Raw genomic sequence first — 14315 nt, 5'->3', positions numbered from 1 at the left:
GTCCTACAGTTTTGTGACCCGTGGACTGAAGCCTGTCAGGCTCCTCTATTCGTGGAATTTTCCAAGCAAGAACACTGGAGTGGGTTACCATTTCCTTTTGCAGGGGATCTTCCTAACCCAGGGATCAAACCACAGTGTCCTGCATTGGCAGGCAGATTCTTTACCCCTGAGCCACCAGGGAAGCCCTATGAAGCAATAGAAAGCTAATAAAAGCAAAAGCAGATAGTACCATTACCATTTCACCAAAAAGGAGACTGGCTCAGAAAGATGAACTGGTTTGCTTAATTTTATTCTGAAATTTAGTGACAGGACTGAGATTAGTACTTCAGATCCTTATTTATACTTGAACATCCTTCCCATAGTAATATACTGCTCCATACTAAAGGGTTTTACTGGAAGCTTTTTATTTTTAACCTCTGCCCACAAACAAGGTAGAAATTGAAAGCATAATATATTGTCTTCTTTCATATAGCTCAATACAGAGTAAAGCACTGACTTTTATTAATGTTCACATAAGTTCTGTAGTATGATGAAAAACAATCAAAATCATGTAAATGTCAAGTTGATAATATTTTTAAAAGAAATCTTGAATCAAATGTCAGTCCTCATCACTAAACAAACAATATTCCGAATAGTTAAGATCAGGAAATGTGATTGGTAATTCTACCCACTTTTTGTATTGTTTCTTTGGTGAATTATTTTGGAAAACCACTACAAAATTCTTTATTTTGAGACACGGCAAATCTAAGCCTTTGTGCACCATCATTGTTCCCCAAGCCTGGAAAACAAAAGAGAGAGGGAGAGGAAAGGTTAATTGCACATTCAACTAAGAATTCCTTTTGGCCAAAATAAAATTAAGCCCACAGCGCTTTCCTTACTTGGCCACATTTATTGCAGATTATCTCTCCATTTGTTTGATACTCAGCACACATCGTTTGCAGAGCTTTGTTTCCTCTCACAAAGTACAGTTTCCTAAAATTATCAAGGAGTCAGAATCATCCCTGAGAATTCACACAGGACCAGTACACAGCCCATGGTACACATGGGCTTGCCAGTCATCCACATGCATACACCATTCTGTGCTTCATCCCGCTGGCCAAATCACTGGGCACACACCTCTCAGGGTATGTTGCTTTTTATGGCTTCTTTCAGGTCTGTTGATTGTTTTAACTAGACGTACGTTGCTCAAGAAGTTGAAAACAAATATGTGCATTCACAAACCGATCTGATTTCGATGAAAAGGGCTTTGGGTCTTAAACTTCTCCTTTCCTGCCCTTGTGTATATAGTTGAAAAATGGACACTTGAAATAAGATTCATAATTTGGGGGCTAAGAAGGGGAAGTTCTGAAAAAATAATGAATCTCATGTGTACTATTTTGTTAGACCATTTACAATACAAACTGCCTCATCCCTTATAAAGAAACAAAAATAAGGTTTCTCTTGAACTTACTTGAACTCTGGTGTCATATTGACATGATGCATCTTCTCAATTACGTAGATATCTTCTCCAGAGCAGGCTGGCACACTACAGTTTTTACACAGAAAATTTATTAATGATGGCTTGTTCTTGAACTGCTTTGCAATACTTCTCTTGGTTTTCATTTTCTTTTCCATTATACTTTGCATCTGTAATTCCAAAATCTGCAAAACAATATTCAATGTGATTTTTTTCCCATAGTTTCAATGAAGTAAATTGCCTGGAATTCAGAGATCTTAGATAGTTATGAAAATATACACTTGACTTAAAGTATAAGAATAAAAGTGATGAGGTGATGGCCCCCAAAGAGTTTAGTATAGAATCTTCTCCTGTGATCATGGAAATGTGGAATCCCTAACTGTTCAAAACATACCCCATTCCATTTTTTAAAATGTTCTACTGTGAGAAAATGTTTGCAATATTTAATAAAGACAAAGCAAACAAAGAGACAAAAACAAAGAAACTCCTTCTAATCCACATCTCCATAGGTTTTAATTTTATCTCATAAAATAAGTCTACTCTTTCTTCCATATGAAGCCTCTTTAAGGAACTAAACATTCTTACTTCATCGCCCTTAGTCGTTTCTTATCCATGAGAAGCCTCCAGTTTCTTTCACGTCTCTTCATATATTGTAACTTCCAGACTCTTCACTATTTTATCTCCTCTATACATTTGTGACAGAAAATACTAGTTTCCCACCCAGGATCCATTCTTCGTAGTAACAGAACTATAATTTTATTCTGAGTGGAAATACACCACCAAATGAGTTCATTTACAAGTCAGTGGCCTTTAAGACATGTCTATAAGATGTTGAACGAAATTTCCAGTAAGGATCATTAAGTATTAGGTATGGGCACTGTTGCCTTTTCCATCTTTCTCCTCCTTCCTTCATAGAGTGAACATGCAGCAGTTGAAATTCTAAAAGCTTCGACCTTGAGAATGGAAGCCAAATAGTAAAAAGGCAGAGAAGAGAAAGGAATCTTGGCATCCTGATGACATCATGGAACTATTGTGTATGTCTAGATTGCCCACAGTCTTCATATGAGAGAATAAAATCTTTAAATTTTTATATTTCCAGTTCTGTGTCTAATGGAGAAACTTATTCATAACAGAAATAATATAGTTTATGAAAGATATAAAACTTGAGATAGAGACTGGCCGGTCTCACACCTATACAACTTCACAGTAGACAATTCTAGTTTTTAAATAATTTACCTCCAAACTAAACCTCTCAAAGATGACAAATTGATATTAAGTTGTGGAGGAAGCCATTGTTTTCCCTAAAATCAAAGGAAAGTTTTCAGGATAAGTAAACTATCAGTGCTGATGAACAAAACTGAATAGCCCAGTTCTCTGGCTCTCCCCTCTGTTTTAGACTTTGACTCGAGGCAGCCATAGTTAGCACCGAAAAGAGAACAAACCTTGCAAGTGAACCTGTGGGCTATCATATGATTTAATCAGATAAGTATGAAGACAAATTTCCTATGGAAATTATAACAATATAATGAAGTATTCTGTTCTTTAAAAGTTTAATTAGGCTGTTCTTGCAGGATATTTACAGTTCAGTGAGCTGGTGAAAAGATGATTTGGCATAGGAACAGATACATATGGGCAATTAAGAAATAACTATGAATGCAACAGAAAAAAAAGCAAACAAAACCAAGGTCAGTGTTTGGATATATAACCAGGACACCAGAAACCAAAAGAATAACTCTAAGCTAGTAAAGGATATGAAACAATTAGAAGGGCCAGAAAAGAAAAGAAATCATAACAAATATATGGGAGGCATAGCTATAATCAGTCTGTGTGCATGCTCAGTCGTGCCCAACTCTTTGCAATCTCATGGACTGCAGTGTAGCACACTAGTCTCCTCCATGGAATTTTGCAGGCAAGAATACTAGAGTGGGATGCCACTTCCTCCTCTAATAATAATCAGTCTAATTCCAATTAAAATGTAATGTGGCAAATGTTGGGTCAAGGCCAGGGACAATGTTTAGTATCTTCAAATTACTCCTAGAAGTCTGATTTGATTGAAGAAGCTTGGGGTTATGTATAAACTCAGTATATAACACAGAAAATAGACCTCCCCTTATCTGTCAACTCAAACTGTTCATTAGTGGTTGCCCCAATGTTATGTTGAGAAGGGTTCTTAAATCAGTAGAAAGAAGTGTTTTGACCTGGTGGCAATGTGTGATGGGGCTTTAAACAGAGTAGTGGTGACATGTACCCCATGTCATTGCCATCCCTTCTCTGGGTTTGTCTACCTGGAGCAGTTTTAAGAGAGTAGAGTAGAGTAGGTCTCTTAGCCAAAGAAGACCTAAAAAAGATAGCTCATGGGGCCCCCAAAGGGACTGTGTCTTTTCTAGAGATTATCTGGAAAAGTGCGACTCACAAACTCCAGAGATGGTTCTAGAGTTTATACAAAACACTGGTCTTGAAACATTAATCTTTGAAAAACATCCCACGTGATTTATTCATTTAGTACTTTAAATGTAAAGTGCTAACTTTCCAGTGGTATTACATGGCTACAAATGTTTGATTTGACACCACAAAATGTTTGGTTTGCCTTATATTTAAAGGGGTTTTAAAATATAAATTCGTGTAGAAACCTGGCCAGGAAACCTTGGAGTTGGTTATAGCAATGCACACCAATTTGAAAGCATCCCTTCCGTGAAACTCTATTTAGGGTAGAGCCAATTCCAATGTTAAGAAACTAACATTCACACCCATATGCAAGGGTGTGAATTTTCTTCTAAATGGATTGTTTGCTATTATAGTAGTTACAGTCTTTAATTCAGTGGTATGGGGGATTTCCTGAAATATTGTAGAAATACATTCTTCCTTTGCTGCATTCCTCTCACAACTCAAATGATTCTATGTTAGTAAACTGAAATGCAGCAAGATGGTATATGATTTATTTTCTTAACATTCAGGGCTAGCCTCACTGTCTCTCCCTCTTAGAGGCCTTTCCCAAACACCTAACCTAAAGTGCCCAACTGGATGTTTGTTTCACATTGTCTTGATCTAATGCTTCAGCTCTCCTCTCCATTCATGTATAACTTGCGTTATTTCTCTTTATTGTTTCTCCTCCTCAAATCTCACCATGTACTCACTCAAATATAAGTTTCATGCAGGGGGGATCTACCTGCATTGCTTGCAGCTACATTCACTATTTTTTATAATGTTGCCTAACACGATTAGGCACTTCACAAATATTTCTAAAATGAAAAAAATGCCTGTACAGATTAGATGGGACCAAAATGACCAGGTTGAATTGAACAAGTGAGTTGCACTAGTCTTTCTGGATCAGGGAAAATCTAAATTTATATTATCAAACTTTATAGAACGGCTCCCTGATGATTTCTGCCCACCACGGATCTTGAGTCTTTGCATGTGAATCTGGTCTCAGAACAGTTCTTCAAACTGGAACTTATAATTCAGCACAATTTCTGTCTAGATGTTTAACCACAAAGAGATATCATGGCAACCACAGGCAGCCATTTAAAAGTGAAAACTAAATTCAGAGTTGGCCCAAAACAATACCTTATGAGCATACTCCTCTGGTTTCATATTTTGAACACGGTCTATAGCTTTATACATCATTTTCTCTCGGAAATCATTAACTGTCTCACGTTCCACAACCCCTGAGCCACTTTGGGCAACCAGGACATAGGTGCTCTCATCAGCTCTGGCTCGACCACGGGCCTGAGAACAGAAAGAAATCAAGTCAATGAAGTCAATGAAGGGCTGTGCTTTGCTGCAAATGCTCCTGTTTTTGTTCTGGAATGATATTCACTGCTCAGTATCCCACCATCAAAAGATACCTGTAGTCTCTGTAAAGTCAGTTATTATCCATTTTCTTGATAAGTTGGCTATTTGAAACTCAAAATGCACTTCAGTGAAAAACAATGTTGTAGGATGATGATGGTTAGGTTCCCACATGCATGCGTGCTATGTCGCTGCAGTCATGTCCGAGTTTTTGTGACCCCATGAACTGTAGCCTGCCAGGCTCCTCTGTCCATGGGATCCTCCAGGCAAGAATACTAGAGAGGGTTGCCATGCCCTTCTTCAAGGGATCTTCCTGATCCAGGAATCGAACCCGTGTCTCTTATATCTCTTACATTGGCAGGTGAGTTCTTCACCACTGAGCCACCACGGAAGCCCACACCGGCCCTCAAAAGCCTCAACAACACAAGGCCATCCTGTCTTGCCCTTCTTTTCCCCAAGTATCCCTCTCAAACCCTGCAAACCATCATCAGTGATTTGGGCTGGGGGAGCCCCGTTGCCCCCTTCCTGGTAGGGAGGACAGATGGGGAGAAGGGCCTCTCTGACTTTGACACCAGAGCTGAGGGGAGCGCCATTCTGTTTCTGGCATCTGCCTTCAATGTCCCAAGAAAACACACTCAGTGTGGTGGTACACTGTGCTGTGCTTAGTCGTTCAGTCATGTCCGACTCTTTGTGGCCCCATGGACTGTAGCCCTCCAGTCTCCTCTGTCCATAGGGATTCTCCAGGCAAGAATATCGGAGTGGGTTGCCATGCCCTCCTCCAGGGGATCTTCCTAACCAAGGGGTCGAACCCAGGTCTCCTGCATTGCAGGTGGATTCTTTACCCAGCTGAGCTACCAGGGAAGCCCAATACATTTCTTCACTTTTGTATAAAGAGTTAATACTAAGGCACATTTTGAGTAACAAAAAATGTTATCGCCTTGGCCAGGAACCTCACCATCAACGCTATCATCCTCATGAAAAATTCATTCTGAGTAGTGAGGCACTGAATAACACATCAACTCCTGAAATTCAAGTATTTCTTAATTTGGTGGCTTTCTGATTATCTGGTTGATTTCTCTTTTTGTAGGAAAACAAGATATATTTTTTAAACTATGTGTGCTGTTCTACTAGAAGAAACCAACACACACATAAAAAGGGCTTCCCCTGTGGCTCAGCTGGTAAAGAATCCTCCTGGAATGCGGGAGACCTGGGTTTGATCCCTAAATTGGAAGATCCCTGAAGAAGGGAAAGACTACCCACTCCAGTATTCTGGCCTGGAGAATTCCATGGACTGTTTAGTCCATGGGGTCGCAGAGAGTCAGACACAAGTGAGCAACTTTCACTTTCCATTACTGTTTTACTAAACAGTAATGTTTTACTAAAAGAAAACAAAACAAGAACACAAAATAAGAAATTAACATATTTGAGGTATCTGAATGTACCTGGACCATGGCTATTTCGTTAGTGACGAGACCATAACGGATAACGATGTTACATTCTTTAATATCCAGACCTTCTTCTGCCACTGTGGTAGCGATAAGCAGATTTATTTTTCCCGTGCGAAATTTACTAATGACTTCTTTTTGTTCATTCTGTAGAAACATTTTAGTAAATTAAATGTTGTAATGCTAAACACATTAAAATCTTCTAATTAGGAAAAGAAACACTAAATTGCAACTGGTCAGTGTAAATGAAAGGATTAGATCATACACGGATTTGCTGCCATCTGTTTTTGGCATTGAACAAAGACATGATGGTGAGGCAGCATTTGATGTCCAATCTGGGATTACCGCACAGCAACAAAAATATTTCCATCCTCCAGTCTGGAGGTGGGAAGGCCATCATGCGTGCCAAGGAAACAAACTTATGGGTGACTTAGGAGGAAGAAAGGAGGAGATGCTTTCAGTTGAGAAGAGGATACAGCAATGAGACACTAAAATAGGCTTTGCTTTTTACTACATTAACTTCAGAATCTTTTAACAGTCAGAGAATAAGATGCGATGACACTTTTAAAGACAGTCAAATTTTGAGTCAGAGAGAAAATATACACTGTATTTTGCATTTGGTCACTTTAAGAGTCATTCAAGCAAAGAAACACGAAGCATTCCTGGCAGAAACTGAAAGCATTGGTTGCCTCCAGGGAGAGGAGCTGGGAGACTGAGGGACACTGGTGTGCCCTGTACCTTATTAATTTTTAAAGAGGTAAACATATTATCTGTTCAAAAGGATGACATCAATAAAAATGAAAGAATAGGTTATTAAAAACATAATTAAACAGTTATATTAAATTTTAAAAAATCTGAATTTTGAAAGTTAACATAGGTAAAGGAATCAAATACTCACTTTGGCGCTTGCATAGGAGGAACTGGTGAGCATAATCCTAGCTTGATGTAGCCAGTGGAGTTTTATTTTCATAACTACTCTTATCAAAGCTGTTGATCCAGTGGCCTTTGGTGTATATTTACCCTATCTTTTGCCTCCATACATTAAACAAAAATACACCTGTCAGACAGATTGTATGTTCTCCTATTCCCATCCAATTCTTTTCAGAGGCAGGATGACATATGTCTTTCTTTTTGACTTCTAACTGCTGGAGAATCCTGCAGAAAGATCCCTTTCCAGTCTTCTCTGATGATTTCTCCTTCTTGCACTCATGCCCTCTATTGATATAAACTTGACAGATCCTTGGATTTTAGCAGAAGTTTGTGCCTTCATTCAAAGGAGTAACTTTAATAGTGAGAATTTCAGACTCAGTGTCAGACCCTCACATCATATTACAGAGATGCCTAACTCCTCTTCCAATGAGTAAGTTCAAGTCAGTCTACAGGTGAGGATGTGGGGAGTGAGGAAGGGGGTGTGTTCTATATTTTGGCATTCAGCCACCTAGTCAAAACTGGATAAGCAAAAAGTAGCTTGAATGGATACTTTGCCATTTTTAACCCATCTCTTTTCAAAGAGGAGCCAAGGCTACATAAAATCAAAGTTTTAACACTAAAGCTAATAGAATAAAAACTAAAAAATGGGACCAAAATTGAAAAAGTATAGGTGTATCGCTTGTAGGAATTAAAACAGAAGCTGAGAGAATGAACTTCAGTTTTGCTATAAGCTTCCTGGCAGCTAGGGCAAACAGCAAAACATCAAGTAAAGTAGTTCTCATCATGAACTCCTTACCTAAAGAAAACAGTGCTTTCTTTGGCATAAACTTTAGAAGCAACTCCAATATAAGTAGAGAGTATACCAAGTGTTTTGGTGCACAATTTGAAGAACAACTTCTTTTCAACCAATGTTAAAACAAATTCAGTTTGTTCCAATGGAAAAAATGATGATGACCATAATGGAACTAAAGTGTCCCTTTGTTCAGAAAAACTCAGGACAAATAGGGCTTCAGAAGACATTTTACACTAACAAGCCATTTCTGTTTCACCCATATTTATAATCTCTATAAGTGTCTTTTTTTCCTTCTTCCAAGTGTTTTTTACTGTGCACATAAGTAGTATAATAGATTAAAAGCAAAACAAAACAAAACTCGAAAAGAAAATCTCTCATAGTCCCAAATTGCTATCATATGTCTTAATGTCTTATGTCTTAATCAAATGTCTTAATTTTTCCAAGTTCCCTTAAAGATCTCATCCTATGCAAACATATTTTACATAGTTCTAATTATAATGCACATATTTCTGTGGGAGTTTGATTTTTCCATTTGATATTATATTGTGACTGTTTTCCCATTTTGTTACTAAGTTTAAGTGTTAAGCATTTTTGCAAAAGAAACCTAAGATAGAAAGTTCCTCCAAGAACATGGAGAAAGTGATTCCTAGAACAAAGCTTAGCCTATCAAATGCCACAGATTGATGGATATTAAACTCACATTGTGGGTTGATGAGAAGATTGATGAAAAAAGACTACAAGTGAAGAGAAATGACAGCATAAGAAAAAAAATCCAAAAGGATGTTTTCACCTGGGTCATGGGCTTGAACTCACTGCTGTGTCCAGCGCCAATAAGATGGTGGGCTTTGACTCCTACTTCTGAAAATTTTTCGTTTTCAATAATCCACTGGGAAAGGGCATATGCACTCTGTCGTGTTTTTGTGAAAATTATTCCTCGCGCTGATCCTTCAGTCCTTGAATATTGTTCCATTATGGTGTTTCTCAATTTGATGAGCTTTTCATTTTCATGTTCTGGGTTTTGGGCTAGCTTTTTCAACTTTTTCTTATTTCCTTTAAGAAATAATTCATTTATTTCCTTTTTTTAACTCAAGTATACTCGATTTACAATGTTTTGTCAGTTTCAGATATACAGCAGAGTATACAGTAATATATATGCATTTAAAAAAAATTCTTTTACATTATGGTTTATTCCAAAATATTGAATACAGTTCCCTGGGCTATACAGTAGGACCTTGCTGTTTATCTGTTTTGTGTATATTGATTATAGTTTGTATCTGCTAATCCCATACTCCTAATTTATCCCTCTCCCTCTGCCTTTCCCCTTTGGTAACCATAAGTTTCCTATCTATGTCTGTGAGTCTGTTTCTGTTTTATAAATAAGTTTGTATCATATTTGATTTTCCACATATAAGTGATATCAGATAATTATTTGTCTTTCTCTGAATGGCTTACTTCATTTAGTATGATAATCTCCAGGTTCACCCATGTAGCTACAAATGGCATTATTTCTTTCTTCTTTTATAGCTGTGTAGTATCTTTCATTGTGTGTGGACAGGTATAGCTACAGATATAGATGATATAAATATAGATATAGATATAGATGTATAGCATCTTTATTATCCCTTCATCTATTGATGTACTAGGTGGCATCCATGTCTTGGCTATTGTGAATAGTGCTGCTATGAACATTTGGATGCATCCATCTTTCCAAATTAGAGTGCTCTCTGGATATATGCCCAGGAATAGGATTGCTGGATCATATAGTAACTCTGTTTTTAGTTTTTTAAGGAGCCTCCATACTGTTCTCAACAGTGCCTCCACAAATTTACATTTCCATCAGCAGTGCAGCAGGGCTCACTTTTCTCCACACTCTTTCTAGCACTTGCTATTTGTAGATGGCCATTCTGACTGTGTGAGGTGACATCTTATTAAAGTTTTGATTTGCAAGAAATAATTAGCTTAAATTCATAAAATATGTGAGCAACTAACTGGAAGACTTCATATAATGAAGTACTAAGAAGTTCAACTATAGTTAATCTTGTGCCATACCCAATAATCAGGCTAGTTTTTAAAATAAATTTGTTGTGGTCAACTTGATAATAAAACCAGATGACCAAATGATAAACTAAGATAATACAGCTCATCACTAGTTGATCCCGTCAATTAGAAATATCTCCAATATGAATGGATTTTCTTCTTTCAAAATGAGATTTTAAGAGAACTTTTTGGAGAGTTCTTAAGAAGCAGTGGGTTCATGCCAGAGATAAACGCATGAGTTCATGCAAAAATGTTACACTGATTCTTACCCAAAAATAGAGATATGAGAAAGTCATCTGTCTCGTGCAGCTTCAAAGGTGTTTTTCCATCACCCACATCTTCATCATCACCATCGTCATCACTCTCATCTCCTAGGAGGACCGCAAACTTCTTCTCTTTCTCATCATTGTAGAAAGTTTCAAGGTGATTATATGCATCAATCATACGGATTGTATCATTAATTTGTAGGGCCTCATTGTACTTCCTCAGATGTTCTGCACAAACACGATCTTTGCGATTTCCTTCTTTTGCAGCTATGAAAAATATGTTATGTACAATGAAATAATGATAGAATACTCCCCCAAGCTTCTGTGGACTTGAATATGCTAATATGTTTATGATACTGACTTGAAAACAGGCTTCACTTTGGTTTTGAAGTGAGCATATTAAGGCTCAAAATGTGCCATGAGCAGAAAAAGGGGGCAAGTTTTCTGACTCCTAGACTTGCTACTTCTATTTTGCATCAGCAAAAAAAAAAAAAAAAAGAAAGAAAACACTTGATTCATGCTGACTCTGAGGAATGGCATGAAAAACACATTAGTTAAGTTTGCATGTGGAAACAGAGATGCTAATATTTATCTTAATACTTTAAATATTTAATAAGTGAAAGACTGGAGATTAACAGAAAATGGATGAATTGGTGCCTCTTTCCTTAGATAAGGAGTTAGGACATTTTATCCTTGTCCTACTTGAACACAGAAATTCCATTTGCTATTATATTTGCTTTCAGTTTGCTTGGGAACATGTGACCTGGAATCTTGGTATAAACATGAGATAAAGCAAATGCTATGTTAAAACCCAAATTACCTTTTTTTTCCATTTGAATGAGCCATTGTTCATAGGGTTGAGTTCCAAAATCTGACATTGGACTAATTTGACAAAAAATTTGAATCTTTGTCATTATTTCTAGCAGCTTATCTTTAAATGGATCCTAAAAATAAATGATACACTTATTCTTACATGTTCATATTGTTGAATTAATAACATTATCATTATTAAAATAATTTATATGTTATACAAATTTGATTCAGACTCATTGTCTAGACAAAGTAACAAGTTAATCTGATCACCTGTTTATACATTAAATTTTTTTTTTTTAATCAGCTTCTATTTTACCTCCACCCTCAAACCACACCACACCAATACCAGGTATCCATGCTGGAATTTCCCATTTAAAAGTTAAAAAATAAAATTAATGAATGTTATACACCTTGAATGCTAATAGCTATTTTAAAAATACATATTAAAGTAATATCCCAAATATTTAAAAAGTTTGAACTTAGTTTAAAAAAACATTCCTTAGTGAAGAACTGGTTTCAGTACCAAAATAAAATTTTAAAAGGTAGAGTTTTGAGAAAAGCCAGACATAGAAGAATATATACTATGGGGATTTCATTTTTCATTTTTGGCCACACTGCTTAGCATGTGGGATCTTAGTTCCCTGACCAGGGATCAAACCCATGCTTCCTGCACTGGAAGGATGGAGTCTTAACCACTGGACTGCAAGGGAAGTCCCTTGATCTGGATTTTGGTTATACAAGTGTTTTCAGTTTATGAAGATTCAGCAATCTGCACACTTATGAACTTGACCTTTCTGTATGCGTGTTATATTAACACTTCAATAAAAAGTATGTGAAGTGAAAGTCACTCAGTCATGCCCATCTCTTTTTGACCCTATGGACTATACAGTCCACGGAATTCTCCAGGCCAGAACACTGGGGTGGGTAGCCATTCCCTTCTCCAGGGAATCTTCCCCACCCAGGGAGCGAACCCAGGTCTCTGGCACTGCAGGTAGATTCTTTACCAGCTGAGCCACTAGGGAAACCCAATAAAAAGTATATCCAAAGTTAATTAAATTGGAGGAACCTGGAGGAGGACATGGCAACCCACTCCAGTATTCTTGCCTGGAGAATCCCATGGACAGAGGAGCCTGGTGGGCTATAGTCCATGGGGTCGCAAAGAATCAGACACGACTGAACGACTAGGCACAGCATAAGTTAATTAAGTTAAAAGATAAGGTAGCAAATTCTTTGAGGATACTGAGAATTAATTTTAATAATTATGATTAGAAACATGCATTTAAACTTATTCAGTAAAACTGAATGAAAAAAGTGAAGAAAAATCAAGTACACTCAAATGTGCTAGTTCAGGGGGAACTGACAGTTCTATTTTTCAAAATTTTCAGAAAAGAATGACCTATGGAGATTGGTTGCTAACATTAGTTTGGTGCCTATATTTCAAACACAATATTATCTATTATGTATATTTCATAACTCAACATACTTATAAGGTAGATTTGCAAAGATTGTACTTACTATCAAGGACACACAGCTAAAATTTATGGTGCTTTTTACATTTTACAAAAGAAAGTACTGGCATAATGTTCTAGTCACAATCTTCAAACTGACTCAGGTTGATTTGTATAAGATATTCATCACAAAAACACTGTTAAAGTAAATATTTCACTTCTTTACCGTTAAGTATTTTCCTAAGAAACTAAATATGTTGATTAGGTGGGATACCTGTTATCATTGCCAACTGAAATCTGGTAGTCAAAAATGGCTCTGTTCAATGTTGGGAAAATCAATTCAGAAAAGTAAAACAAATAAAAGAAACTATGGTAATCCCTCTGGTTTAGCTTTACAACCTTCCCCACCCTTACCCTTTCTCTCCCACCACAACTGATACTTAGTAAACAAAATACTAAGCTACTCTTTGTATAAACTAGAAAATGAAAAGATTAAGAATTCACCACAGTGCTTTGCTGCCTAATATCAATAAAAAAGAATAAAACTAACTTTTCTACAAAAATTCAAAATAATATTATTCAGAGTGTCAGTGTAATATAATCTTTGTATCTTTCAGGTGAATATGGTATCATCAATCAAATAAACATAAAAATTTAAGCACATACTTTTTTGGTGTCATCTGCAATTACAAACTTTTTGCATGGCTCCTTTATTTGCTCTTTAAGTAGATTAATATTTTGTTTCACGGTTTTAATGGTAACTGCATCAAGATTGGCACATATCTGAAAAAGAGAAACTTCAATATTCAAATACTATCCCTTTTCAATTGATTCAATGTAGAATTTTTTCTTGTGTGAGAAATATGTAGCATGATTTGCTAAACGCAGCATTTTAGTATTGCTTCACTGTGGGTCCAAACAGTAACATTCATCCTGATAGAGTAAAAAAAGAACTTCTAAATCAAGTTGGTAGAAAATTCCAGAAAAAGTATTTCTTTTCATTTCTTAAATTCCATTTTTCCAGATGGAAAAAGTAACATGGAGAGAGTACAGAAAATTGCAGAGATGAGAAGAGAATGTTTATAAGCTAACCGTATTACACAAGGCATTTATGGGTAATCTTGACATCCATAATCATATTACCACTTTCTTCTACACATAAAAGAGGACAGGACAAAGATAGGAGCAGACAAAGCCCATGTACCTGGATTTGGATTGGAGCTAGTCCTTAATTCTAGTAATAAATAATATGTTGGAAAAAATAATTGTGCTTTTGTCTACTCTATATGATCTTTACCAACTTCAACTTAAAAATAAGGGACTTAAAATGTAAATACA

The 14315-nt window shown here is 36.6% G+C and overlaps 1 protein-coding gene across 1 annotated transcript in view; it reads right to left on the bottom strand.

Moving 5' to 3' along the window:
* Positions 1–270: 270 nt before the first annotated feature.
* IFIH1 (interferon induced with helicase C domain 1) overlaps positions 271–14315 on the bottom strand; it is a 55942-nt gene continuing 41897 nt past the window's right edge. Inside the window, exons 8-16 of the mRNA XM_061135485.1 lie at positions 13644–13760; positions 11537–11660; positions 10720–10983; positions 9204–9463; positions 6688–6837; positions 5021–5182; positions 1451–1641; positions 879–972; positions 271–778 (exon numbers count right to left, since the gene is read on the bottom strand). Of these exons, the coding sequence (XP_060991468.1) occupies positions 599–778; positions 879–972; positions 1451–1641; positions 5021–5182; positions 6688–6837; positions 9204–9463; positions 10720–10983; positions 11537–11660; positions 13644–13760 (1542 nt within the window). The 3' untranslated portion in view covers positions 271–598. The remainder of the gene's footprint in view (positions 779–878; positions 973–1450; positions 1642–5020; positions 5183–6687; positions 6838–9203; positions 9464–10719; positions 10984–11536; positions 11661–13643; positions 13761–14315) is intronic.

Source organism: Dama dama, chromosome 33 (assembly GCF_033118175.1).
Source record: "Dama dama isolate Ldn47 chromosome 33, ASM3311817v1, whole genome shotgun sequence".
In the NCBI taxonomy this organism is placed as follows: Eukaryota; Metazoa; Chordata; class Mammalia; order Artiodactyla; family Cervidae; genus Dama; species Dama dama.
Note: the sequence above shows the minus strand (reverse complement) of the source record. Positions and strands in the feature narration are given on the sequence as shown.